Source organism: Capricornis sumatraensis, chromosome X, assembly GCF_032405125.1.
Source record: "Capricornis sumatraensis isolate serow.1 chromosome X, serow.2, whole genome shotgun sequence".
In the NCBI taxonomy this organism is placed as follows: Eukaryota; Metazoa; Chordata; class Mammalia; order Artiodactyla; family Bovidae; genus Capricornis; species Capricornis sumatraensis.
Genome location: NC_091092.1, coordinates 119,970,564 through 119,998,363, shown reverse-complemented (window position 1 = coordinate 119,998,363; position 27,800 = coordinate 119,970,564). Strand labels below are relative to the sequence as shown.

At 41.4% G+C, this 27,800-nt stretch overlaps 1 protein-coding gene across 1 annotated transcript; it reads left to right on the top strand.

Annotated features, from left to right (window-relative positions):
* Positions 1-9,839: 9,839 nt before the first annotated feature.
* Positions 9,840-11,228, top strand: LOC138071933 (melanoma-associated antigen B17-like). The gene has a single exon (XM_068963303.1). It carries the CDS (start codon positions 9,840-9,842, stop codon positions 11,226-11,228), a length of 1,389 nt encoding a protein of 462 aa, XP_068819404.1.
* Positions 11,229-27,800: the final 16,572 nt, after the last annotated feature.

The following is a 27,800-nucleotide window of genomic DNA, read 5'->3' as shown; positions in this document are numbered from 1 at the left end:
TTAAGAAAGGTAAAAAAAATAAATAAATAAAATAAAATGCAGAGACATTACTTTGCCTTCAATGTTCCGTCTAGTCAAAGCTATAGTTTTTCCAGTAGTCATGTATGGATGTGACAGCTGGACCATAAAGAAGGCTGAACACCAAAGAATTGATGCTTTTGAACTGTGGTGCTGGAGAAGACTCTTTAGAGTTCCTTGAACTGCAAGGACATAAAACCAGTCCAACCTTTAGGAAATCAGTCCTGAATATTCATTGGAAGGACTGATGCTGAAGCTAAAACTCCAATACTTTGGCCATCTCATGCGAAGAACTGACTTATTGGAAAAGACCCTGATGCTGGGAAAGATTGAAGGCAGGAAGGGAAGGTGATGACAGAGGATGAGATGGTTGCATGGCATCACCTACTTGATGGACATGAGTTTGAGCAAGATCCAGGAGTTGGTAAAGGACAGGGAAGCCTGGTGTGCTGCAGTCCAAGGGGTTGCAAAGAGTTGGACATGATTAAGTGACTGAACTGAAAGCCTTTGACTGTGGGGATCACAACAAACTGTGGAAAATTCTAAAATAGATGGGAATACTAGACCACCATACCTGTTGCCAGATTAATGTGTCTGAAGGTTAAGAAGTAATAGAACAGCACATGGAACAGTGGTCTGGTTCAAAAGTGGGAAAGGTGTATATCAAGGCTGTATATTGTCGTCCTGCTTATTCAATTTGTATGCAGATTATATCACGCAAAATGCTGGCCTAATAAATCACAAGCCGGAATCAACATTGTTGTAAGAAATATGAACAACCTCAGATATGTAGATGATACCTCTCTAAAGGAAGAAATCAAAGAGGAACTAAAGAGCATTTTGATGAGTTTGAAAGAAGAGAGTGAAAATGCCTACTTCACAGTCAACATCCAAAAAACTAAGATCATGGCATTTGTTCTCATCATCTCATGTAAAATAGATGCAGAAAAGTGGAAACAGTGGCAGACTTTATTTTCTTGGGCCCCAGTATCTTTGTGGATACTAAGTTCAATCATAAAACTAAAAGATGCTGGCTCCTTCAAAGGAAAGCTATGAGAAACTTAGACAGCATATTTAAAACAGAAATATCAATTTGTCAAGAAAGGTACCTATAGTCTAACCTATGATTTTTCCAAGTAGTCATGTACACATGTGAGAGCTGGGCCATAAGGAAGACTGAGTGCCGAAGAATTAATGCTTTCAAACTCTAGTACAGGAGAAGACTCTTGAAAGTCCCTTGGACAGCAAGGAGATCAAACCAGTCAATGTTAAAGGAAATCACCCTGAATGTTCAATGGAAGGACTCATGCTGAAGCTGAGCTCCAATACTCTGTCTACCTGATGCTGTGAAAGATTGAGTGCAGGAGAACAGGGTGACAGAAGATGGGATGGTTAGATGGCTTCACCAACTGAATGGATGTGAGCCTGAGCAAACTTTAAGAGATAGTGAAGGGAAGGGAAGTCTGGCATGCTGTAGTCCATGGGGTCGCTAAGAGTCAGACATGAGTTAGCAACTGAAGAAAAGCAACAAAGAAATTGAAATGTCAGGCACCTACAGTAACAGCAAACAGTAAGCACAATGTGAACACAAGCACACATACAGGCACACCAATACAACACACCTGTTATCAAGATAAATATAAACTCTCATGCTAAAAGCCCACTTAAATCAGTTCATATTATCCAATAACTTATGTTCAGCCTTCAACCAAAAATTATAAACTATGTTAAAAAGCAGGAAAGTCTAGTCTGATGAAACAATGAAAGAAATTAATCACACTCAGATATAGGATACCATTTTAAATATCAGATTAGGATTTTAGAATAGCCATAATTCATATAGCTTATACCATCCCTCATTGCTCAGCAGTAAAAAATCCACCTGCCAATGCAGGAGACGCAGGTTTGATCCTTGGCTGGGGAAGATACCCTGGAAAAGGTAATGACAACTCACTCCTGTATTCTTGCCTGGGAAAGCCCATGGAGAGAAGAACCTGGTGGGCTATAGTGCCTGTGGTCACAAAAGTGTCAACCAAATAATAATTTTAAAGAACAGTAATCAAGGGTTGTGGAAGAATTACAAGGAACAAGGAATGTATACAACTAGAGGAGCCTGGTGGGCCACAGTGCATGACACCACAAAAGCCTCAGAAAAGACTTAGCAACTAAAAAGCAATGCAGAATGGGAGTAATATAAGAAGCAATAGAGAAAGAAGCAGAATATATAAATTAATAATGACTGAGAATTTCCCCAAATTAATGACAGCCAGTAAACCACAGATTTAGAAAACTCAGAGAACACCAAGCAGGACAAACAGAAAAAATAAAATAAAATCTACACCTAAGCATATCATATCCAAACTTCAGAAAACCAAGAAAAAGAGAATTCTTGAGAAACACGAGAGAGAGAGAAGAAAAAAAAAAACTTACTATAGAGGAAAAAGAGTAACAATTACCTAAGATTTTTCTTCAGAAAGGGCTTCCCTGGTAGCACAGTTGCTAAAGAAACTGCGTGCTATGTAGGAGACCTGGGTTTAATCCCTGGGTAAGGAAGATCCCCTGGAGAAGGAAATGTCAAACCACTCCAGTATTCTTGCCTGGAAAATCCCATGGACAGAGGAGCCTGGAAGCCTCCTCCATGGGTCACAAGAGTCAGATACGACTTAGCTACTAAACCACCATGACCATTTCTTCAGAAACCATGCTATCATGAAAAGACTAGAGTTAACTTTTTAAAGACTAGAGTTAACTTTTTAAAACATTGAAAGAGAGAGAGAGATAAAAAAAGAAACACTAAAACCAACCTAGAATTCTGTAACCAGGGGGGGAAAAATCCTTCAATGGTAATGAGAAACAGATCCTTATATGGACAAACAAAAACTGATGGAAATTTGTCACCAGTAGATCTACTCTGCAAGAATTGCCAAAACAAATTCTTCTGGGAAAAGGAAAATGATATAGGTCACAAACTTTGCCTACATAAGGAATGTAACAGAGTTAGAGAAAAAATAAATGAAGATCTAATAAAGCCCCTTTTTATTATGTTCAATTGAGCAAAAACATAGCTGTTTTTCCAAAATAATAATATAACTACAATATATCCACTGATTATATATTCTGAATAAAAGGAATAAATGGCAGAAATGATATAAAGGACAGAAGAGGAAGAACTAGGAATATCTGCTACAAGATACACATATCAACCTTCAAGCAGGATCGTGTTATTCTAAGAGGATTTGAATAAGTTGCAATTGTATGATGCAAACTCTGCAGAAACCACTAAAAAATGTTAAGAAGTATAGCTGATATGCTAAAGAGAACAGAAAACAAAATAAAGTTAAATCTTGATTCAAAACTAGAGAATGCAGAAAAAGATTATTAAAAAAGGAACAAAATATAAGTTCAATAAATAGAAAACAGTTACAAATATTGTTAATCCAATACTATGCATAATCACTTTTCATGCTAATAGTCTAAATATACCAATTAAAAGGAAGATATTGATGAAAAGAATTAAAACAACAAAAATATACCTAACCTTATGCTGTGTATAAGAAATCCACTGTAAATTTGAAGATAAAATAAATTAAAAATAATGTGATGGAGAAAACTATACCATGCTAATATGAGTGGGAAAAGAAGGTGGACTACCTAAATTTACTTCAAACAAAGCAGTATTCAGAACAAGAAAGTCAGGAGTAAAGATAGGCATTATGTAATGATTAAGTGGTCAATTCTCAAAGAAATCATAACAACCCTTAATGTGTTTGGACCAAAAAAACTGTGTTAAAATACACAAGGCAAATACTGATGATGCAGAAATACTCTTACACCTAGAGATGTCAACACCTGTCTTTTAGGAATTGTCAGACTCAGTAGGCAGAAAATCAGCAAGGTGTAGTTGAACTGAAAAGCACCAACAATTAACTAGATCTCATTCTATGCCATAAAACTCACATTATCAAACTTAGAAGAATAGAAATAATATAAAGAGTGCTCTTACACTGGCATCAAAATAAACTAGAAATTGACAACAAAATGATAGCAGTAACATTGAGAGTATTTGGAGATTAAAAAATATACTTCTAAATAACATGTAGGCCAAATAGAAAGTCTAATAATAAGTCTTGAAATATTTTCAACTAACTGAAAACAAAATTACAATTTATCAGAAGTTGTGGGATATAGCAAAATATATAAAGAGATATATACAGCGTTGAATGCCTATATTAGAAAAACCTAAATTTAATAATTTACCCTTCCATCTTAGTAAACTTGTGAAAGGAAGAAGAGGAAAAAGAAATAAAGCAGAAATTAATGACACTGGAAAAAAAAAGACAATAGAGAAAAACAACAAAACCAGAAGCTGTAACTCTAAAGAAAAAAAAAAAAAAGATAAAATTCTCAGCACCCTAATCAAGAAAAAAAAGAGAAAACACAAATTAAATTATGAATAGTAGAAATGAAAGAAGAGTCATGATGACTGATATGATGGACATTAAAAGGATAATAAATGAATATCATAAACAACTTTGTACCTTCAAAAATAAAAGTTAAATTAACAAATTGCTTGAGGATATAACTAACCAAAATTTTGAAAGGAAAAATACTTAGTTTGAATAGGTCTGCCTCTATTAAAGAAATTTAATCTATAAGTAATAGGCTTCCAATAAAGACATCAACAAGCCCAGATGATTCCACTGATGAAATATAACAAAAATTTAAAGAAGACATGATAACAGTTCTCTACAATCTATTTCAGAGAATAGAAACAAAAGGAACACTTCTTCATTCCTTCCATCAGGCCACCATTACATTTTAATTTCAAAACCAGAAAAATAAACTAATAGAAAAAAAAATTCACACAAAGATTGTATTAAGAGAATGAAAAGCTAAGTTACAAACTGGGAAGAAAGAACTGTAAGACACATATCTGAAAATAAATACGCAGCAAAAACATACAAAGAACACTTACAGCTCAACAATAAGAAAACAAGGAAGTCAATGTAAAAATGCTTAAAAGTGCTGAATAGACCTCTCACTGAAGAATATAAGCAGATGGTAAAGAGCATATGAAAAGATGATCTACATCATATGTCTTCTGGGAATTTCAGATTAAAACAACAATATAAAAATAACCTATAATAGGGCTAATGCAAAAACAAACACCTCACGATATCAAATACTGGCAAAAATGTGGACAAGCAGGAACTCTAACTCATTGCTAAAGGTAATGCAGTGATACAAATACTTTGGAAACTGTCTGGCAATTTATTTTAAGCTAAACATAGTCTGATCATATGATCTAGCAAATGAACGCTAAGGTATTTACTCAAAAGTGTCAAAAACTTATGCCCATCCAAAAACTTTCAAATAAATTTTAATAGCAGACTAATTCATGGTTGCCAAAAACTAAAAATCACCAAAGATGGACCTTCAGTAGATGAGTGGGTAAGGAAACTATGGTTATCTACATGATGGAAAGCTATTCAGCCCTGAAAAAAAAGTTTCAAACCATAAACAGATATAGAGAAACTTCAATGTATATTGATTAGCATGAAGAGCCAGTATAAAAAGCCGACATACTGTATGATGTCATCAGTGTTATATTCTGGAAAATGCAAACCTTTAAAAGAGTAAAAAGTTCAGTATTTGTCAGTGGTTCCAAGTGAGGTTTTGAGGGATGGACAGGTGGAGCATGGGAGATCCATGGGGGATTCAAACTCCTCTGCACGACACCATGTTGGCTGAGTACAAAATAAGCATTTGCTAAACACTAAAGAACTGTAAAACACATAAAGTAAAATACATTGTAAACAATAGAAAATAGTTAATAATAATGTATTGATATTAGTAGATCAATTGTGACAAATAAACTCATACCCATTGAACCAATACAAGATGTTAATAATAGAAGATACCAAGTGGAGGAAGAGTGGCTATATGGGAACTGTCTATAACTATCTGCTGAATTTTTTCTAATCCTGAATCTGTTCTTTTAAAAAAGAAATACAGAGGGGCAACAAACACATGAAAAGATGTGCAACACTGCTCATCATGAGAGAAACGCAAATCAAAATGACACTAAGGTGTCATCTCATAATGGTCAGAATGGCCATCATCAAAAATTGTACAAGCAGTAAATACTACAGAGAGCTTAGAGGAAAGGGAACTCTCTTCCACTGTTTGTGGGAATGGAAATTGATATAGCCACTATGCAGAACAGTAGGAAAATTCCTTTAAAAACTAGGATTAAAGCTATCATATAACCCAGTAACAGAAATACTGTGCATATACACTGAGAAAGGAATAACTGTAAAGACACTTGTATCCAAAGTTCATTGCAGCACTATTTACAATAGCCAGGACATGGAAACAACCTAGATTTCAACTGAGAGACGAATGGATAAAGAAGTTGTGGTAGATATATACAATTGAATATTAGCCATAAAAAGGAATGAATTTAAGTCACTTGTAGTGAGGTGGGTGCACCTATAGCCTGTTACAGAGAGTGAAGTAAGTCAGAAAAGAAAAAGAGTGTATATTCATGCATAAACATGGAATATAGGAAATGGTACTTGTGAACCTATTTGCAGGGCAGGAATAGAGACACAGATGTAGAGAATAGTTATATGGATGCAGCAAGGGAAGGAGAGGGTGGAATGAATTGAGAGTGGCACTGACAAATAGAGAGTACCATGTGTACAACAGATAGCAAGTGCAAAATTGTATATAATACAGGGAGCTCGGCCTGGTGCTGTGTGACAGCCTAGAGGGGTGAGATGAGTGGGTGGGAGAAAGGCTCATGAGGCATAAGATATATGTATACTTATAGATGATTCATTCTGATGTATAACAGAAACTAATACAACATTATAAAGCAATTATCTTCCAATTAAAACAATTTTTTAAAGCTCTGCTAATTTGAAAAATAGAAAAAAAACTATGGATAAGAACACATAGCCAGTACCAAGTTATATGCAAAAATGCCAAATAAATAACATTCAGGAAAATGAAAAGCAGAAGATGATGGTAAAAATTTGATCCTCGAATTAAAATCCTTAGAGAATAGGCACAGAAAATATTGACAAATATAAGGAACTTCAGAAATCTGGTATAAAAAGATCAACACAGCAAAATCAAGAGACTGCTCTGGAAGAATCAACAATTACTCGGATCATGTAATAGAAAATACAACATAAACAAAAGCAACCATATAAAAAATATACCTACAAAGAAATCTTAGAACAATGTATACAGCCCACATGGAAGCAACAAGAAGAATTCCCTGAGGGCTTTAGGGAAAAGAGGTGTCAAACAAAATACTATGTTATGTGTATTCAGGAGGAGCAAATATTGTAAGACTGTCAATTTTCCTTAACTCCTTTACAGATTTAATACCACATCCAGAGCAGCTAAGACCCCAGTCAACCATGGGCTGCTGTTTTCTGTATCCAGAAAAACAAACAAACAAACAAACTTATCCAAGGAATAAAGAAAACTATTAACAAAAGCAAAGACACAAAATTACATAATCCCTGATGGACAATCGGTCTCCACTGAACTAGACCATATGAGTGCCCAGGTTGGGGAGTACTCCGAGGCTGACATAGGTGTGCAGCCTACAAGGGAAGCAGACAACAGGATAAGCTGGAAAAGGCTTGAAAGTTGAGCCTCTGATTCTTCAAGTATGCCCTGGGACCATGAATCTCTACTGCTTCACTGAGGGTATCTGAGACAGCATCTCAGAGCCCCATGCCAGGACCATGGGGCACCAAAGTTTGGGTTGGATGTGGCAGTATAGCCCACAGGTCATTAAAAAACCAGCACAAACTTTGTTGTGTGTTTGCTGAGTTGCTCAGCTGTGTCCAACACTGCAACCCCATGGACTATAGCCTGACAGGCTCCTGTGGCCATTTTGATTCTCCAGGCAAGAATACTGGATTGGGTTTCCATGCCTTCCTCTTGGGGATCTTTCCAACTCTGGTATGGAACCCAGGTCTCCCACATTGCAGGCGGATTCTTCACCATCTGAGTCACCAGGGAATGTTAGTGGATTACAACTGTGCCTTTTAAATGGTCACCTTAATAGACTATTGCACAGGGACCAAAAGAGAAAGACTAGTATTATAGTAATTATACAAAAGGACAGACATTCATCTCAGAACTTAAGAGCAATGCCCCTGTAGTCAACTAAGAGCCTACAGTGAGAACTGTCAGGCTAAGGATCCCCTTTCTTCACTTACTCTGCTGGGATTGTGTGGGGCATGGTTGGGGACAGGGGTGGATTCATGCCAGAAAGGGAAGGATTTCCAGGCCTTGCTAGCAGTCAATATGAAGATCCTGAGTGACATGTGAGGGGTTCCACACCACAGAAGATAGTCTCCTATCCTTCACTCTCAGCTCGTCTTACCTGCTTCAGCCATTTCCAGGAAGCCTCAGGCAGAAGTGTCCAGATAAGCATCAGGCAGAAGTGTCCAGATGAGACGTACGTGCACTTCACACCAGGAGTCTGGGGATTTGATGTCTTCCATGTGAGGCTTTGTCCTCAGGTCAGCAGATGGGCCTTAGCCCAGCACCTACAGTGGTCAAGGGAAGACACAAAGAACAGAGAGCATCACTCAACACAGAAGAAGGGGCCCCAGAGAGACCTCACTGTCAGTCTCCAGAGCTCCATGAAGGCTTTTAGGCTCGTACTCCTAAATACTCTCTGCCAGGGTTGCTGACAGAAGTGAGAGGCAAGGAGTGAGGCCAGTTGACTGAGCTCATCACAGTGACGTCCCAGGACTCCCTAACAGTAAAGGAAAACTCCTGTGCCAATGCTGCAGGAAACTCCCCTGGAATCCCACCCATCAAGGCCCCACCCCTGGTGTCCTCCTGGGGCCCAGATGTGCATGACAGGAAGTGACATCTTCCTAAACATGCTGGAGTGTGACGCCATCTTTGAGAGTGCCGTTATCTTTGAGAGCTGCTGTGGATGGTGACCAGACAGAGGAGTCCCAAGTCTTATCAGTTGTCAAAGTTGGAGGTGACGTGAGTTACTAGTGTGGGGACACATCTCCGCACCCCCAACCCCTTTTCCGGCCAAAAAGAGGGGACCGCACAACCTCAGGCCACCCTGCCCCTGCTCTCAGACCAGAGGATCCAGCCTAGTTCTTAGGCCCCAAGACCATCTGCTAACCCCTAGTGGGTGTCGGGAAAGAATGCCTCGGTTAGGCTCTGCTGAACTTTGGCTCTGCTCAATAGAGTAACAGCCTCGAGCCCTGTGGAGTGAAGGCGAAACTTTCGGGGGGACTGAGGGTCTCCACGCCCCAGAACGGTGGCTACACATAACACCCCACCCACCGCGACTCAGACGTGGACCATCCGGGCAGCACCTCGGCAGCTCTAAAGAATGAGGGGCTCCCTTACTGTGATCGAGGGCACGGGACACAGAGAGGAGGGGGACACAGAGAGGAGGGGACCACGGTCCAAGGAGCTGGCAGCCAGTCAGCAGAGGGAGGATGTCAGGGCTCGGGAGGAGTCAGGGTGACGACCATCCTTCCCATCACATGGACCACTCAGGACCCTCCCCTGTGCTCAGCATTTCCTCCCGGCCAAACACAGGGAAGGGCGGCTGCGGTCTGAGAGGGGAAGTTAGAGTGTAGTCATAAAGGGGCAGCTGCCAGACAGCAAAAGGGCAGATCCCGGGACCCTTTGGTGGAGGGCTGAGCAGTCCCTCCTCTCTTCCTCTGGAGTGACAAGAAAGGAGGCAGTGTCAACTTCAGAGCAGGAGAGGGAACAGGGTATGTGCAGAGTTGGGGTGGGGGTGGGGTTCGGATATGGGGGAGTCTTGTCCCAATTTTCATCCTGATTCTAAATGTGAATTAAGAGAACCTGCCTCCCCTGCCAGCCCCTACAGGCCCCCCTCTAACAATCAGGCAGGGCTCTCTGACTGTGCCCCAGTGCTCACTCTCATATCTTCCTCAGGGGTCTCAGGGGATAGGCTCACCAGGAGAACAGCAGCCCTGTGGGTCCTAGAGCACTGGCCTGAAAGACCCCTCAGAAGCAGCCTTGGTTCAAGTCGGGGAGGACTCTCCCCGGTGAAGATGCTCACAGAATCTCCTTGTCCTTACTTTAGGTGCCCTCGGTGCCTTCACACCCACCCGCAGTCCGTGACCTGTGTCATCATGCCTTGGAGGCACAACAATAAGTACCATACCTGTGTGAAACGCTACCAGGTCCGGAGGGACACTCAGTGTCCCCAGGAGGCCCAGGCCAGTGCTGCTGCAGCTGCAGAAGAGGAGTGCCCCTCCTCCCCCTTTTCTGGCCCTCAGGGTTCTCCCCGGAGCTCCCCTGCTGCTGGTGAAAGCCAGAAGCTTCAGGGAGCTTCAGCCACTAGCTCTCCTGATGCAGGGCCTTCCTGTGCAGGATCTGATGAAGGTGCCCAGGGCCCAGAGAAAGAAAGTGCAGGTGCCTCCCGGGCAGCCCTGGCCACTCAGAGCACTCGCAAAGATCCTCTGACCAGGAAGGCCAGCATGCTGGTGGAGTTCCTGCTGGAGAAGTACACCAAGAAGGAGCCCATCACGCGGAACGCCCTGCTGACAGTCATCAACAGGAAGTATAGGCAGCACTTCTCCGAGATCCTCAGGAGAGCCTCTGAGCGCATGGAGCTGGTGTTTGGCCTGGAGCTGAAGGAAGTCGACCGCAGCAGGAACATCTATGTCCTCATCAGCAAGCTCAGCCTCGGGGGTGACGAAGGTCCGAGTGATGAGAAGGGGCTGCCCAAGTCCGGTCTCCTCATGGTGCTCCTGGGGGTCATCTTCATGAAGGGGAACCGGGCCACCGAGGAGGAGGTCTGGGAATTCCTCAGTGTGTTGGGGGTCTATGCTGGGAGGAAGCACCCGATCTTTGGGGAGCCTAGAAGGCTCATCACCAAAGATCTGGTGCAGAAGAAGTACCTGAAGTACCTCCAGGTGCCCAATAGTGATCCTCTGTGCTATGAGTTCCTGTGGGTCCCAAGGGCTTGTGCTGAGACCAGTAAGATGAAGGTGCTGGAGGTTCTGGCCAAGATCCATGATATGGTCCTTAGTTCCTTCCGAGACCTCTATGACGAGGCTCTGAGAGATCAAGCGGAGGGAGCAGGGCTGAGAGGTGCAACGCAGGATCCAGCTATGGCTGAGGCCAGTGCCCCTTCCAGGGCCAAGTCCTGCAGCTCTTCCCACATCTAAGGAGGGAGGTCTGGGCCCTTTGTTCCCTTTGTGTTGGAAGAGAGCAATCATGCTCCTAAATAGTGCAGAGTGGTAGGGGTGGAGGGAACAATACCCATGTGTTCTTATAGTTTTAAGTAGTAAGGGAGTTTACCTGTAGTTCATTTTAACAAAATATGTATCTTTTCCCCTTTATCCACAGGAGAAATATCCAGGGAAAGATGATTCAAAGTAGATAGATAAAGAGATGAGGGAGGTGTTAAGTATTTTGTAATGTTACTACTTTTGATAAGGTTTATAGTGCTTCAGAATACAAATGTATGGATCATATAAACTATAGTTCTTTGCTGTTTTTAAGTTTTGAAAGCCACAGTCTAGGTATTTGTAAAACACATTGGAAGTACTGAATATATTGTTCACAATACAAACAAGGTAACATGACTTTGGAACAGAATTTTCTTGAAGAGTAGTCAAGCTTCTAAAGAGTGAAAGGTGGTAGGAGTGAAGCAAACCAAGTTTAGATCTCATTACTGTTTTACATGACTAACTTCTACACATTATTTATTTCCTTTTCTCCAAATGTTTTTACTTGTGAGTTTGTTTTTGTTCAGAATATTAATTTGGTAATGATACTGCTGTTACATTTATTGCTGTTTTAAGAGCTTTAAAGTTACAGTTTTGGTAGGTGTAAAAAAGTTCACAAACCATCTTTATTGTCTCCATGATCTGGAAGTAGGTAACACGGCACTGAAGGAGAGATTTTCACGGTAATGCAAAAGATGACCACAGAAAATACTGAGAAACAAAAAGAAGTGGAGGAAAAGAGTCTTTAAGTTGTTGTTTACCTTATTCCTTTTAAACTTTCTATTAGTAAAAAAATTTTTTTTGACTTATTTAGCTCATTTAAGAATATTTGTTTCTTTTGTCCTAATTCACTGCATATTCTCTGCTATCTCACAGATTAAAAATAAACTCAAATGAGTAGGTGGTATTTCAGGGGTTTATAATAATCATAACTTGCATTTATTATAGACCAATACTTATTAAAGAGTATGCTACTACTTTATATGTAGTACATGCATTCCAGCATTCATGCAGGATAGGATTTACCCTAACCCTATACTACTGGAAGTTAAGGTAAGAAACCTGATCTATGACTGAGGGGCCACTGACTCCAGAAGAGTGGAGCCCTATAATGTTCTGCTCCTCAGAAGACCCCAATAGCTTTGCACACATCTGGTTCGTCCTATCTTCCAATCCAGAACTTCCAAGAAAGTAATGCCTTTGTCCTGAGGAACACAGCCTCAGATGAGTGGAGGGTGGAGTCTGAGTCCAGTCAGGAGTTAGGATGAGGTCCCTGAACGAGGGGCTAGAGGACTACTTAGCCCAGAACAGAGGAGACTGGAGACCCACCCCTGATGTCAGCCATACATGGTCCAGGACAAAGCTTTCTGGCTGAAGTGCCCCTTTCCACTGGGAGTGGTCTCAGAGAGGTGAGAGCCTTGGTCTACTAGGAGAAGCCTCACTCAGTACAGAGTAGAAAACTAGTGACTCCAAATGAGGATATAGGGACTGCACTTAGAACACAGCCCTACCACTCGACACCTCACACTGGCAAATTTGGGAATGCGGGCATGATGCACCCCACACATTTAGACCATCTCAGGAGGTGAGGAACTTGGGCTCAGAGGCCAGCCTCAGGAGGAATTCCAGGTCAGGCCAAGAGTCAAGCAGAGGACCATGAGGACTAAGGGAACCACTCACATTATAAAGGTGGGGACACCATAGAATCCCTCCCCTAGGGTCAGCCACGAGTGACCACAGGCAGGCATGCCCACGAGGGAGCCTTCACATCCTCTGAGGTGGTCTCAGGGAATTCAAGGCTGTAGCATGAGAAGACAGGCCTCCCTGGGACATGCGAAATCAGTGTGAGGACCTGGAGAGAGGACTGAGGGGAACCCCAACCCAAAGGAGAAAGGAACACATAGCCCCAGCACCGTTTCAGCTCTGGGAGTCCCAGGCAGAGGTAGTCAGATGTGTCACCCACTTGCTTCCAGCTTGGGAGGACTCCGGTCGATATGGGGAAGAGGCCCAGACCCTGAGAGAGAAAGTATTCTCGAGGTCACCATCCCCAGAGCAAGGGAGGCCAGAGAATCCTGTCCTCTGCTGTTAGTTCTCAGAAGTGCCCCAAAACACCTGTGGGTAAACATGGCCTACTTTGACTTCTACATCTGGGGACTGAGGGTGCTATGGGCTTAGGTATAAGGGTGGCTGACACGGCATAAGGGAAATTTCCGGGTGGTCTAGTCATTAGGGGGAGGACCAGGGGATGCAGGGGAACATGAAAACCATAACAATGGGGCAACCATAATCTGTCCCTGCTGTCAGTACTGGCAGACACTTGGATAGATGTCAGGCTGAGTGGAGGCAACCGTCGATCCCCCTCAGGGTGACAGAAAAGTGAGGACAGTAATACTGAAGACGGAGGATATATAGGTCTTCCCAGGAGTCAAACTGAGGAGCCCGAGCGAGAACTGGTGGGGCCAGCCATCAGTTCAGTTCAGTTGCTCAGTTGTGCCTGTTTCTTTGCGACCCCATGGACTGCAGCATGCCAGGCTTCCCTGTCCATCACCCACTCCTGGACCTTCTCAAACTCACATCCATTTAACTGGTAATGCCATCCAAACATCTCATTCTCTGTTGGCCCCATCTCGTCCTGCCTTCTGTATTTCCCACCATCAGGGCCTTTTCCACTGAGTCAGTTCTTCACATAAGGTGGCCAAAGTATTGGAGTTTCAGCTTCAGCTATTGAGGACTGATTTCCTTTGAGACTGACTGGTTTGATCTTGCAGTTCAAGGACTCACAAGAGTCTTCTCCAACACTACAGTTCAAAAGCACCAATTCTTCAGCTTTCATCTTACTTTATAGTCCAACTTATGACTACTGGAAAAACCATAGCTTTGAGTAGCCAGACCTTTGCTGGCAAGGAAATGTCTCTGCTTTCTAACATGCTGTCTAGGTTAGTCATAGCTTTTCTTCCAGGGAACAGGCATCTTTTAAACTTTGATGACTGTAGTCACCATCTAGAGTGACTTTGGAGCCCCCCCAAAAAAGTCTGTCACTGTTTCCATTATTTCCCCATCTATTTGCCATGAAGTGATCTGACCTGGTGCCATCCATGATATTACTTTTTTGAATGTTGAGTTTTAAGCCAACTTTTTCACTCTCCTCTTTCACTTTTATCAAGAGGCTCTTTAGTTCTTCTTCATTTTCATCCATAAGGGTGGTGTCATATGTGTGTCTGATGTTACTGATATTTCACTCAGCAATCTTGATTCCAACTAGTGCTTCATCCAGCCTACAATTTTGCATGATGTACGATGCATAGAAGCTAAACAAGCAGGGTGACAAATAAGTACAGCTTTGACGTACTCCTTTCCCTATTTGGAACCAGTTTGTTGTTCCATGTCCAGTTCTAACTGTTGCTTCTTAACCTGCATATGGTTTCTCAGGAGGCAGGTGAGGTGGTCTGGTATTCCCATCTCTTTAAGAATTTTCCACAGTTCATTGTGATCCACACTGTTAAAGGCTTTGTCATAGTCAATAAAGCAGAAGCAGATGTTTTTCTGAAACTCTTGTGCTTTTTCTATGATCCACTGAACTTTGGCAATTTGACCTCTGGTTCCTCTGTGTTTTCTCAATTCACCTTGAACATGTGGAAGTTCATGGTTCCCATACTGTTGAAGCCTGGCTTGGAAAATTTTGACCATTAATTTACTAGCGTGTGAGATGAGTGCAACTGTGTGGTAGTTTGAGCATTCTTTGGCATTGCCTCTCTTTGGGATTGGAATAAAAACTCACCTTTTCCAGTTCTGTGGCCAGGGCTGAGTTTTCCAAATTTGCTGACAGCATGCTGAGTGTGCACTTTCACAGCATCATCTTTTAAGATTTGAAATAGTTCAACTGGAATTCCATCACCTCCACTAGCTTTATCCATAGTGATGCTTCCTAAGGCCCACTTGACTTCGCATTCCAGGATGTTTGGCTCTAGGTGAGTGATCACATCATCATGATTATCTGGGTCATGAAGATCTTTTTTGTATAGTTCTTTTAAAGTTTTCTTGCCACCACTGCTTAATATCTTCTGCTTCTCTTAGGTCCATACCATTTCTTCCTTTATTGTGCCCATCTTTGCATGAAATATTCTCCTGGTATCTCTAATTTTCTTGAAGAGATCTCTAGTCTTTCCCATTCTGTTGTTTTCCTCTATTTCTTTGCACTGATCACTGAGGAAGGGTTTCTTATCTCTGCTTGCTATTCTTTGGAACTCTGCATTCAAATGGGTATATCTTTCCTTTTCTCCTTTGCCTTTCACGTCTCTTCTTTTCTCAGATATTTTAAAGGCATCCCCAGACAGCCATTTTGCCATTTTGCATTTCTTTTTCTTGGGGATGATCTTGATCACTGCCTCCTGTACAATGTCATGAACCTCTGTCCATAACAGTTCAGGCACTCTGTCTATCAGATATAATCCCTTGAAACTATTTGTCACTTTCACTGTATAATCATAATGGATTTGATTTAGGTCATAACTGAATGGTCTAGTGGTTTTCGCTGCTTTCCTCAATTTAGGTCTGAATTTTGCAATAAGGAGTTTATTATCTGAGCTACAGTCAGCTCCTGGTCTTATTTTTGCTGACTGTATACAGCTTCTCCATCTTCGGATACAAAGAATATAATCAATCTGATTTCCGTATTGACCATCTGGTGATGTCCATGTGTACAGCCTTCTCTTGTGTTCTTGGAAGGTGTTTGCTCTGACTAGTGTATTCTCTTGGCAAAAGTCTGTTAGCCTGTGCCCTGCTTCAGTCTGTAATCCAACACCAAATTTGCCTGTTACTCCAGGTATCTCTTGACTTCCTACTTTTGCATTCCAGTCCCCTGTGATGAAAAGGATACTTTTTTGGGTGTTAGTTCTAGAAGGTCTTGTAGGTCTTCATAGAACTGTTCAACATCAGCTTCTTAAGCATTAATGGTTGTGGCATGGACTTGGATTACTGTAATATTGAATGGTTTGCCTTGAAAATGAATGGAGATCATTCTGTAATTTTTGAGATTGGACCCAAGTATTGCATTTTGGACTCTTGTTGACTATGATGGCTACTCCATTTCTTCTAAAGGATTCTTGCCCACAGTAGTAGGCATAATGGTCATCTGAATTAAATCCACCCATTCCAGACCATTTTAGTTCACTGATTCCAAAAATGTCAGTGTTCACTCTTGCCATCTTCTGTTTGACCACTTCCAATTTACTCTGAAACAAATTTACCCTACTTGAAAGAAAGTAGGGGAAAGCACTAGACCATTCAGGTATGACCTGAATCATATCCCTTACAATTATACAGTGGAAGTGAGAAAAAGATTTAAGGGATTAGATCTAATAGACAGGGTGCCTCAAGAACTATGGACAGAGGTTTGTGACATTGTACAGGAGACAGGGAGCAAGACCATCTCCAAGAAAAAGAAATGCAAAAAACCAAAATGGCTGTCTGAGAAGACCTTACACATAGCTGTGAAAAGAAAAGTGAAAAGCAAAGGAGAAAAGGAAAGATATACCCATTTGAATGCAGAGTTCCAAAGAATAGCAAGGAGAGATAAGAAAGCTTTCTTCAGTGATTGATGCAAAGAAATAGCAGAAAACAACAGAATGAGAAAAACTAGAGATCTCTTCAAGAAAATTAGAGATACCAAGGAAACAGTTCATGCAAAGATGGGCGCAATGAAGGACAGAAATGGTATGGACCTAACACAAGCAGAAGATACTAAGAAGAGGTGGCAAAAATACACAGAAGAACTATACAAAAAAATCTAAATGACCCAGATAATCATGATGTTATGATCATTCACCTAGAGCCAAACATCCTGGAACGCAAAATGAGCCTTAGGAAGCATCACTATGACCAAAGTTAGTGGAGGTAATAGAATTCCAGTTGAGCTATTTCAAATCCTAAAAGATGATGCTGTGAAAGTGCACACTCAATATGCCAGCAAATTTGGAAAACTCAGCCGTGACCACAGGACTGGAGAAGGTCAGTTTTTATTCCAATCCCAAAGAAAGGTAATGCCAAAGAATGCTCGAACTACTGCACAATTGTACTCATCTCACATGCTAGTAAATTAATGCTCAAAATTCTCCAAGCCAAGTTTCAACAGTATGGGAACCATGAACTTCCAGATGTTCAAGCTGGATTTAGAAATGGCAGAGGAACCAGAGATCAAGTTGCCAATGTCTGCTGGATCATAGAAAAAGCAAGAGAGTTCCAGAAAAACATCTACGGCTGCTTTATTGACTATGCCAAAGCCTTTGACAGTGTGGATCACAACAAACTGTGAGAAATTCTTCAAGAGCTGGGCATACCAGACCACCTGACCTGCTTCCTAAGAAATCTATATGGAGGTCAGGAAACAATGGTTAGAACTTGACATGGAACAACAGACTGGTTCCAAATAGGGAAAGGAGTATGTTAAAGCTGTATAATGTCACCCTGCTTACTTAACTTCTATGCAGAGTACATCATGAGAAACACTGGGCTCAATGAAGCACAAGCTGAAATCAAGACTGCTGGGAGAAATATCAATAACCTCAGCAGAATATACCACCATAGGGTGGTATACCACCCTTATGGCAGAAAGCAAAGAAGAACTAAACAGCCTCGTGATGAAAGTGAAAGAGGAGAGTGAAAGAGTTGTCTTAAAACTCAAAATTCAGACAATTAAGATCATGGCATCTGGCCCCATCACTTCATGGCAAATAGATGGGGAAACAGTGGAAACAGTGAAAGACTTTATTTTGGGGGGGGCTCCAAAATCACTGCAGATGGTGAATGCAGCCATGAAATTTAAAAGATGCTTGCTCCTTGGAAGAAAATTTACGACCAACCTAGACAGAATATTAAAAAGCAGAGACAGTACTTTGTCAATAAAGGTCCATCCAGTCAAAGCTATGGTTTTTCCAGTAGTCATGTATGGATGTGGGAGTTGGACTACAAAGCAAGCTGAATCTGAAAGTGAAGTTGTTCATTCATGTACGACTCTGTGGGACCCCATGGACTGTAGCCTACCAGGGTCCTCTGTCCATGGGATTTTCCAGGCAAGAATACTGGAGTGGGTTGCCATTTCTTTCTCCAGGGGATCTTCCAACCTAGGGATTGAACCCAGGTCTCCTGCATTGCAGGCAAATGCTTTACCATCTGAGCCACCAGGGAAACCAAAGTATTGATGTTTTTGAACTGTGGTGTTGGAGAAGACTCTTGACAGTCCCCTGGACTACAAGGAGATCCAACCAGTCCATCCTAAAGGAAATCAGTCCTGAATATTCATTGGAAGGACTGATGCTTGAAGCTGATTCTCCAATACTTTGGCCACCTGATGCGAAGAACTGACTCATTTGAAAAGACCCTGATGCTGGGAAAGATTGATGATGAGAGGAGAAGGGGACGACAGAGGATGAGATGATTAGATGGAGTCACTGACTCAATAGACGTGAGTTTGAGTAAACTCTGGAAGTTGGTGATGGACAGGGAGGCCTGGAGTGCTGCAGTCCATGGGGTCACAAAGAGTCGGACATGCCGGAGCAACTTAACTGAACAGAACTGAACTGTATTTACCTTGATTCATGGACTTAACAATCCAGGTTTGTATGCAATATTGATCTTCACAGCACTGGACTTCCATCACAAGTCACATCCACAACTGAGTGTTGTTTTCGCTTTGGCTCCATCTCTTAGTTCTTTCTGGAGTTATTTCTCCACTCTTCTCCAGTAGCATATCAGGCATCTACCGACCTGGAGAGTTCAGCTTTCAGTGTCATATGCTTTGCCTTTTCATACTCTTCATAGGGTTCTTAAGCCAAGAATACTGAAGTGATTTGACATTCCCTTCTCCATTTTGTCAGAACTCTCCATGTCCAGTGTGTCTTGAGTGGTCCTTCACAGTATGGCTAATAGTTTCATTGAGTTAGACCAGGCTGTGGTCGATGGGATCTGTTTGATTCAGTTCAGTTCAGTCGTTCAGTCGAGTCCGACTCTTTGCGACCCCATGAATTGCAGCACGCCAGGCCTCCTTGTCCATCACCAACTCCTGGAGTTCACTCAGATTCACGTCCATCGAATCAGTGATGCCATCCACCCATCTCATCCTCTGTCGTCCCCTTCTCCTCCTGCCCCCAATCCCTCCCAGCATCAGAGTCTTTTCCAGTGAGTCAACTCTTCACATGAGGTGGCCAAAGTACTGGAGTTTCAGATTCTGCATCATTCCCTCCAGTTTGATTAGTTTCCTGTAATTGTGGTTTTCATTCTGTCTGCCTCTGACAGATAAGTATAAGAGGCTTATGGAAGCTTCCTGATGGGAGGGACTGATTGTGGGGGAAACTGGGTCTTGTTCTGATGTGGGGGGCCATGCTCAGTAAATCTTTATTCTAATTTTCTGCTAGTGGGCTGTGTTCCCTCCCTATTGTTAGACTTGAGATCAAATTATGGTGGAGGTTTTGCCAAGAGAAAGCACTGGTCATAGCAAACACCCTCTTTCAACAACACAAGAGAAGACTCTACACATGGACATCACCTGATGGTCAGCACCAAAATCAGACTGTTCATATTCTTTGCAGCCAAAGATGGAGAAGCACTATACAGTCAGCAAAAAAGAAAAAAAAAAAAAAAAAGACCGGGAGCTGACTGTGGCTCAGATCATGAACTCCTTATTGCCAAATTTAGACTTAAATTGAAGAAAGTAGGGAAAACCACTAGACCATTCAGGTATGGCCTAAATCAAATCCCTTATACAGTGGAAGTGAGAAATAGATTTAAGGGACTAGATCTGATAGAGTGTCTGATGAACTATGGACAGAGGTTCATGACATTGTAAAGGAGACAGGGATCAAGACCATCCCCATGGAAAAGAAATGCAAAAAAGCAAAATGGCTGTCTGGGGAGGACTTACAAATAGCTATGAAAAGAAGAGAAGCGAAAAGCAAAGGAGAAAAGGAAAGATATAAGCATTGAATGCAGAGTTCCAAAGAATAGCAAGGAGAGATAAGAAAGCCATCTTCAGCGATCATTGCAAAGAAATAGAGGAAAACAATAGAATGGGAAAGACTAGAGATCTCTTCAAGAAAATTAGAGATACCAAGGGAACATTTCCTGCAAAGATGGGCTTGATAAAGGACAGAAATGGTATGGACCTAACAGAAGCAGAAGATATTAAGAAGAGGTGGTAAGAATACACAGAAGAACTGTACAAAAAAAGATCTTCAAGACCAAGATAATCATGATGGTGTGATCACTCACCTAGAGCCAGGCATCCTGGAATGTGAAGTCAAGTGGGCCTTAGAAAGCATCACTACGAACAAAGCTAGTGGAGGTGATGGAATGAAACAATTTGTGAGGAATGGGCAGGACAAATAATCTTAGGTTTTGGGTAGTCAATTAGTAAGGAATCTAAAAAGAATCTGTATGCAGGGTAGTAAATTAAAGACTTAACAAAGTTTGTTTATACAGGCTTCTCTGCTTGAACTCCCTATTTCTGGTTGGAAGGGTGTCCTTCTGCCTCCAGATGCAGGCACTGTATCCTTCATATGAGAAATTCATTTCCTGCTCTCAGGGAGACAGAAACGGGGGCAGAACATCCCTCCTCTGTTGGCTGTTTCTTGAGTAACTTGAATACAAAATAATCAATATGCCATTGTGGTATATTTGAGGGCAGTCCACCTTAAGCCTTGACAGTTCCCTCCTCTGAAACTTGTTTCACATATTAATAGTTGAACTGGTCACTGTGGAGAGAGAGAATGGGTTAGTGGAGTCCTGAATTTCATAGAAGCAGTTTCTTACTTCTGAGAACAGGTTAGTTCATTTAAACTGTGGTATCTCATTTCAATAAGTGGTGATGCAGATGGGCTCCCAAAGCTAGGTCTATGGTGTAAGCAGTATCAGGTATTTATTAATAAGAACCATTTCTATGGAAACAAAAGAAAAATAGATGTTAATGATTGGAGCTGGTTATAAACCAGCTGGTTATAGACCAGGGGGTAGTCAGTTAAGAAGATTTCTAGGTGTCAGGGTCGAAGCATCTATTGCAGTTTGAAATGCCTCTATCACAGTTAGCAATACCTCTCGGTGTTCAGGTTGACTTTCTGAGTGGCTCATCTACCAATAGGCATGAAGATTCCTTAAACATGAACTATTGCAGCAATTACTCTGATCTTTGTATCACATCATCTAGCTTCAGTTTGCAGGTATTCAGGAAAAGGTCAATTTTAGTTCTCAGTGATTCAAGTCAAAAGAATGGGAGGGTGGGCATATCAAGATGGCAAAGGAGTAGTGCACGGAGCACACCTTCTCCCCATAGATACATCAAAATGATGGGGAAAAAAATCTGAAATTTTAGTTTAGAGTGTTGCAGCTAGATATTGGAAGAAACTAGAAAAATTCAGGATCCAACCCAGTTTACAGATAAATAACAATACTTCAAGAAAATTATAGATACCAAGGGAACATTTCATGTGAAGATGGGCTCGATAAAGGACAGAAATGGTATGGACCTAACAGAAGCAGAAGATATTAAGAAGAGGTGGTAAGAATACACAGAAGAACTGTACAAAAAAAGATCTTCAAGACCAAGATAATCATGATGGTGTGATCACTCACCTAGAGCCAGGCATCCTGGAATGTGAAGTCAAGTGGGCCTTAGAAAGCATCACTACGAACAAAGCTAGTGGGGGTGATGGCATTCCAGTTGAGCTATTTCAAATACTGAAAGATGATGTTGTGAAAGTGCTGCACTCAATATGCCAGCAAATTTGGAAAACTCAGCAGTGGCCACAGGACTGGAAAAGGTCAGTTTTCATTCCAATCCCAAAGAAAGGCAATGCCAAAGAATGCTCAAACTACCGCACAATTGCACTCATCTCACACGCTAGTGAAGTAATGCTCAAAATTCTCCAAGACAGGCTTCAGCAATACGTGAACTGTGGACTTCAAGATGTTCAAACTGGTTTTCGAAAAGGCAGAGGAACCAGAGATCAAATTGCCAACATCCGCTGGATCATGGAAAAAGCAAGAGAGTTCCAGAAAAACATCTATTTCTGCTTTATTGACTATGCCAAAGCCTTTGACTGTGTGGATCACAATAAACTGTGGAAAATTCTGAGAGAGATGGGAATACCAGACCACCTGTCCTGCCTCTTGAGAAACCTGTATGCAGGTCAGGAAGCAACAAGTTAGAACTGGACATGGAACAACAGACTGGTTCCAAATAGGAAAAGGAGTGCGTCAAGGCTGTATATTGTCACCCTGCTTATTTAACTTCTATGCAGGGTACATCATGAGAAACGCTGGGCTGGAAGAAGCACAAGCTGGAATCAAGATTGCCAGGAGAAATATCAATAACCTCAGATATGCAGATGACACCACCCTTAAGGCAGAAAGTGAAGAGGAACTAAAAAGCCTCTTGATGAAAGTGAAAGTAGAGAGTGAAAAAGTTGGCTTAAAGCTCAACATAAAACTCAACATAAAAGGTCATGGAATCTGGTCCCATCACTTCATGGCAAATAGATGGGGAAACATTGGAAACCATGTCAGACTTTATTTTGGGGGGCTCCAAAGTCACTGCAGATGGTGACTGCAGCCATGAAATTAAAAGACACTTACTCGTTGAAAGAAAAGTTATGACCAACCTAGATAGCATGTTGAAAAGCAGAGACATTACTTTGCTAACAAAGGTCCATCTCGTCAAGGCTATGGTTTTTCCAGTGGTCATGTATGGATGTGAGAGTTGGACTGTGAAGAAAGCTGAGCACCAAACAATTGATGCTTTTGAACTGTGGTGTTGGAGAAGACTCTTGAGAGTCCCTTGGACTGCAAGGAGATCCAACCAGTCCATTCTGAAGGAGATCAGCCCTGGGATTTCTTTGGAGGGAATGATGCTAAAGCCGAAACTCCAATACTTTGGCCACCTCATGCGAAGAGCTGACTCATTGGAAAAGACTCTGATGCTGGGAGGGATTGGGGGCAGGAGGAGAAGGGGACGACCGAGGATGAGATGGCTGGATGGCATCACAGACTCGATGGACGTGAGTCTGAGTGAACTCTGGGAGTTGGTGATGGACAGGGAGGCCTGGTGTGCTGCGATTCATGGGGTCGCAGAGAGTTGGGCACGACTGAATGACTGAACTGAACTGAAATAACTGGTTTGAATTACAGCTATCATTCATTTAAATATTTTAGAGAAATGCATAAGAAGTTTATCATTTGTATAACCATTATAAGATAAATGCTTTGCATGTTAAATATTAAAAAATGAAAGTCAGTAATATTTCAGGCAAAAATCAGAAAAATTGCAATCATATCCATAATTCATTAATCCCCATCTTACTAATTCTTAATTTGCTTGAGTCTGGTTTTTCTCTTCATTCTGTCAATCTTCCCTGAAGATTGTGGGTGATAGGGACGATGATAATTTCAAGAAGTTTTGGTTTTGGTTTTGCAGGGTTTTGGTTAAAGCTTGTATAATTTGCCAGGCAAATCTGAGCCTGGATCACAGTTGATAAACCAAAAGGAGATCATGTGTTCTAACATTCTTCGCCACTGTAAGGGAATCCACTTTGCAGCAAGGGAAGATTTCAACTCATCCAGAAAATATATGAACAACAAGAAGAATAGTTTGATGACTCATCAGATCAGCTCAGTTGCTCAGTCCTGTCCGACTTGTTGTGACCCCATGGACTGCGGTATGACAGGATTCCCTGTGCATTACCAACTCCCAGATTTTGCTCAAACTCATGTCTATCAAATTGGTGATGCTATCCAACCATCTCATCCTCTGTCATCCCCTTCTTCTGCCTTCAATCTTTCCCAGCATCAGGGTCTTTTCAAATGAGTCAGTTCTTCGCATTAGGTGGCCAAAATACCAGAGCTTCAACTTCAGCATCAATCATTCCAATGAATAGTCAGGACTCATTTGCTTTATAATGGGCTAGTTTGATCTCCTTGCATTCCGAGGGACTCTCAAGAGTCTTCTCCAACACCACAGTTCAGAAGCATCAATTCTTTAGCACTCAGCTTTGTTTATAGTCCAATTCTAACATCCATACATGACTACTGGAAAACCCATAGCTTTGACTAGACAAACTTTTGTTGGCAAAGTAATGTCTCTGCTTTTTAATATGCTGTCTAGGTTGGTCATAGCTTTTCTTCCAAGGAGCAAAGGTTTTTTTTTTTTTTTTTTTTTAAATTTCAGGGCTGCAGTCACCACCTGCAGTGATTTTTGGAACTCAAGAAAATAAAGTCTCTCATTGTTTCCATTGTTTCCCCATCTGTTTGCCATGAAGTGATGGGACTGGATGACATGATCTTAGTTTCTTAAATGTTGAGTTTTAAGCCAGCTTTTTCACTCTCCTCTTTCATTTTATCAAGAGGATCTTTAGTTCTTCTTCACTTTCTGTCATAAGGGTGGTATCATCTGCATATCTGAGGTTATTAATATTTCTCCCAGCAATCTTGCTTGCCACTTGTGCTTCATTCAGCATGGCATTTAACAGCATGTATTCTGCATATAAGTTAAATAAATAGGGTGACAATATACAGACTTGACGTACTCCTTTCCCAATTTGGAACCAGTCTGACTGTTGTTCCATGTCCCGTTTTAAATGTTGCTTTTTGATTTGCAAATAGATTTATCAGGAGACAGGTAAGGTCGTCTGGTATTCCCACCTCTTTAAGAACACCATTTGTTGTGATCCACACAGTCAAAGGCTTCAGTGTAGTCAATAAAGCAGAAGTAGATGTTTTTCTGGAATTCTCTTGCTTTTTCTATAATGCAGCAGCTGTTGGCAATTTGATCTCTGGTTCCTCTGCCTTTTCTAAATCCAGCTTGAACATCTGAAATTTCTTATTCACATACTGTGGAAGCCTGACTTGGAGAATTTTGAGCATTACTTTGCTAGCATGTGAGATGAGTGCAATTGTGCGGTAATTTGAAAATTCTTTGCCACTGCCTTTCTTTGGGATTGGAATGAAAACTGACATTTTCCAGTCCCGTGGCCATTGATGAAGTATCCAAATTTGCTGGCACGTTGAGTGCAGTACTTTAACAGCATCATCTTTCAGGATTTGAAATAGCTCAATTGGTATTCAGTCACCTCCATTAGCTTTGTTCGTAGCGATGTTGCCTAAGGCCTACTTGACTTTGCATTCCAGGATGTTTGGCTCTAGCTGGGTGATCACACTATCATGGTTATCTGGGTCATTAGGAATCTTTTTAGTATACTTCTGTGTATTCTTGCAATCTCTTCTTACTATCTTCCGCATCTGTTAGAGTCATACTGTTTCTGCCCTTTATTGTGCCAACCTTTGCATGAAATGTTCCCTCTGTATCTCTAATTTTCTTGAAGTGATCTCTAGTCTTTTCCATTCCATTGTTTTCCTCTATTTCTTTGCATTGATCACTTAGGAAGACTTTCTTATCTCTCCCTGCTATTCTTTGGAACTCTGCATTCAGATGGGTATATCTTTCCTTTTCTCCTTTGCCTTTGCTTCTCTCCTTTTCTCAGCTATTTGTAAGGCCTCCTCAGACAACCACTGTGCATTTTAGCATTCCTTTTTCTTGCGGATGGTTTTGAGCACCACCTTCTCTACATTGTTATGAACCTCTGTCCATAGTTCTTCAGGCACTCTGTCTTCCAGATATAATCCTTGAATCTATTTGTCACCTCCATAGGGGATTTCGTTTAGGTCATACCTGAATGGCCTACCACTTTTCCCTACTTTCTTCAATTTGAGCCTGAGTTTACAATGAGGTGCTGATGATCTGAGACACAGTCAGCTCCAGGTCTTGTTTTCTGTGACTATATAAGAGCTTCTCCATCTTCAGCTGCAAAGAATATAATCAATCTGATTTCAATATTGACCATCAAGTGATGTCCTTGTGTAGAGTTGTCTATTGTGTTGTTGGAAGAAGTGTTTCTTATGACTAGAGCATTTTCTTGGCAAACTCTGCTAACCTTTATCCTGCTTCGTTGTGTACTCCAAGGCCAAACTTGCTTGTGATTCCAAGTATTTCTTGACTTCCTATTTTTGAATTCCAGTTCCATTTGATGAAAAGGACATCTTTTTTAGGTATTTTAGAAGGTTTAGGCATTTGGCATTTTAGAAGGTTTAGGCATTTAGAATTTTAGAAGGTTTGTAGGCTGTGATACAACCATTCAACTTCAGCTTCTTCGACACTGGGTTTTGGGGCACAGATTTGGGTCATCACATTACTGTGATGTTGAATGGCTTTCCTTGGAAAAGAAGGGACATTATTCTGTCGTTTATTTATATTTCACCCAAGTACTGTATTTCAGACTGTTCTGTTGACTATGAGGCCTAGTCCATTTTCTGTAAGGTATTCCTGCCCATAGTAGTAGATATAATGGTCATATGAATTATAGTCACCCAATCCTGTTCATTTTAGTAACTGATTACTAAAATATCAAAGTTCACTCTTGCTGTCTCCTGCTTGACCACATCCATTTTACCTTGATTCACTGACCTAACAATCCAGGCTCTTAATGCAATTAGTTTTCATACAGCATTGCACTCTACTTTCACACCACACACATATCCAAATCTGTCACATCTTTTTACCTTTTCATTGGGTTCATGGGTTTCTTAATGCAAGAATACTGAATCTTTTTGCAAATCTTTTTGATCTAATGATCAGTCAGTATCAGTTTGGTAGCTCATTTGTGTCTGACTCTTTGTGACCCCATGGACTGCAGCACCCCAGGCTTCCCTGTCCTTCAGCAACTCACAGAGCTTATTCAAACTCATGTCCATTGAATCATTGATGCCACCCAACCATCTCATCCTCTGTTGTCCCCTTCTCCTGATCTCAATCTTTCTCAGCATCAAGGTCTTTTTCAATCAGTCAGTTATTTGCATTAGATGGCCAAAATACTGGAGTTTCAGCTTCAGCATCAGGCCTTCCAATGAATATTCAGGACTGATTTCCTTTAGGATGGACCTGTTTGATTTCCTTGCAGTCCATGGGACTCTCAAGAGTCTTCTCCAACACCACAGTTCAAAAGCATCAATTCTTTGGCACTTAGCTATCTTTATAGTTCAACTCTCACATCCATATATGACTACTGGAAAAACCACAGCTTTGACTAGATGGACATTTGTTAGAAAAGTAATGTCTCTGCGTTATAGTATGCTGTCTAGTTTGGCCATAGGTTTTCTTCCAAGGAGCAAGTGTCTTTTAATTTCATGGCTATAGTCAACATCTGAACTGATTTTGGAGCCCCCCCAAATAAAGTCTGTCACTGTGTCCATTCTTTCCCCACCTACTGGCCATTAAGTGATGGGACCAGATGCCATTATCTTTGTTTTTTGAATGTTGAGTTTTAAGTCAATTTTTTTTAAATTTAAATTTATTTATTTTAATTGGAGACTAACTACTTTACAATATTGTATTGATTCTACCACACATCAACATGAATCCACCCCATCCTGAACCCCCCTCCCACCTCCCTCCCCTGAAACTGGAGCCTATTATAC

Excerpts from the sequence above, each read along its gene's own strand:
- LOC138071933 (XM_068963303.1), top strand. The coding sequence starts at position 9,840 with ATGGGGGAGTCTTGTCCCAATTTTCATCCTGATTCTAAATGTGAATTA.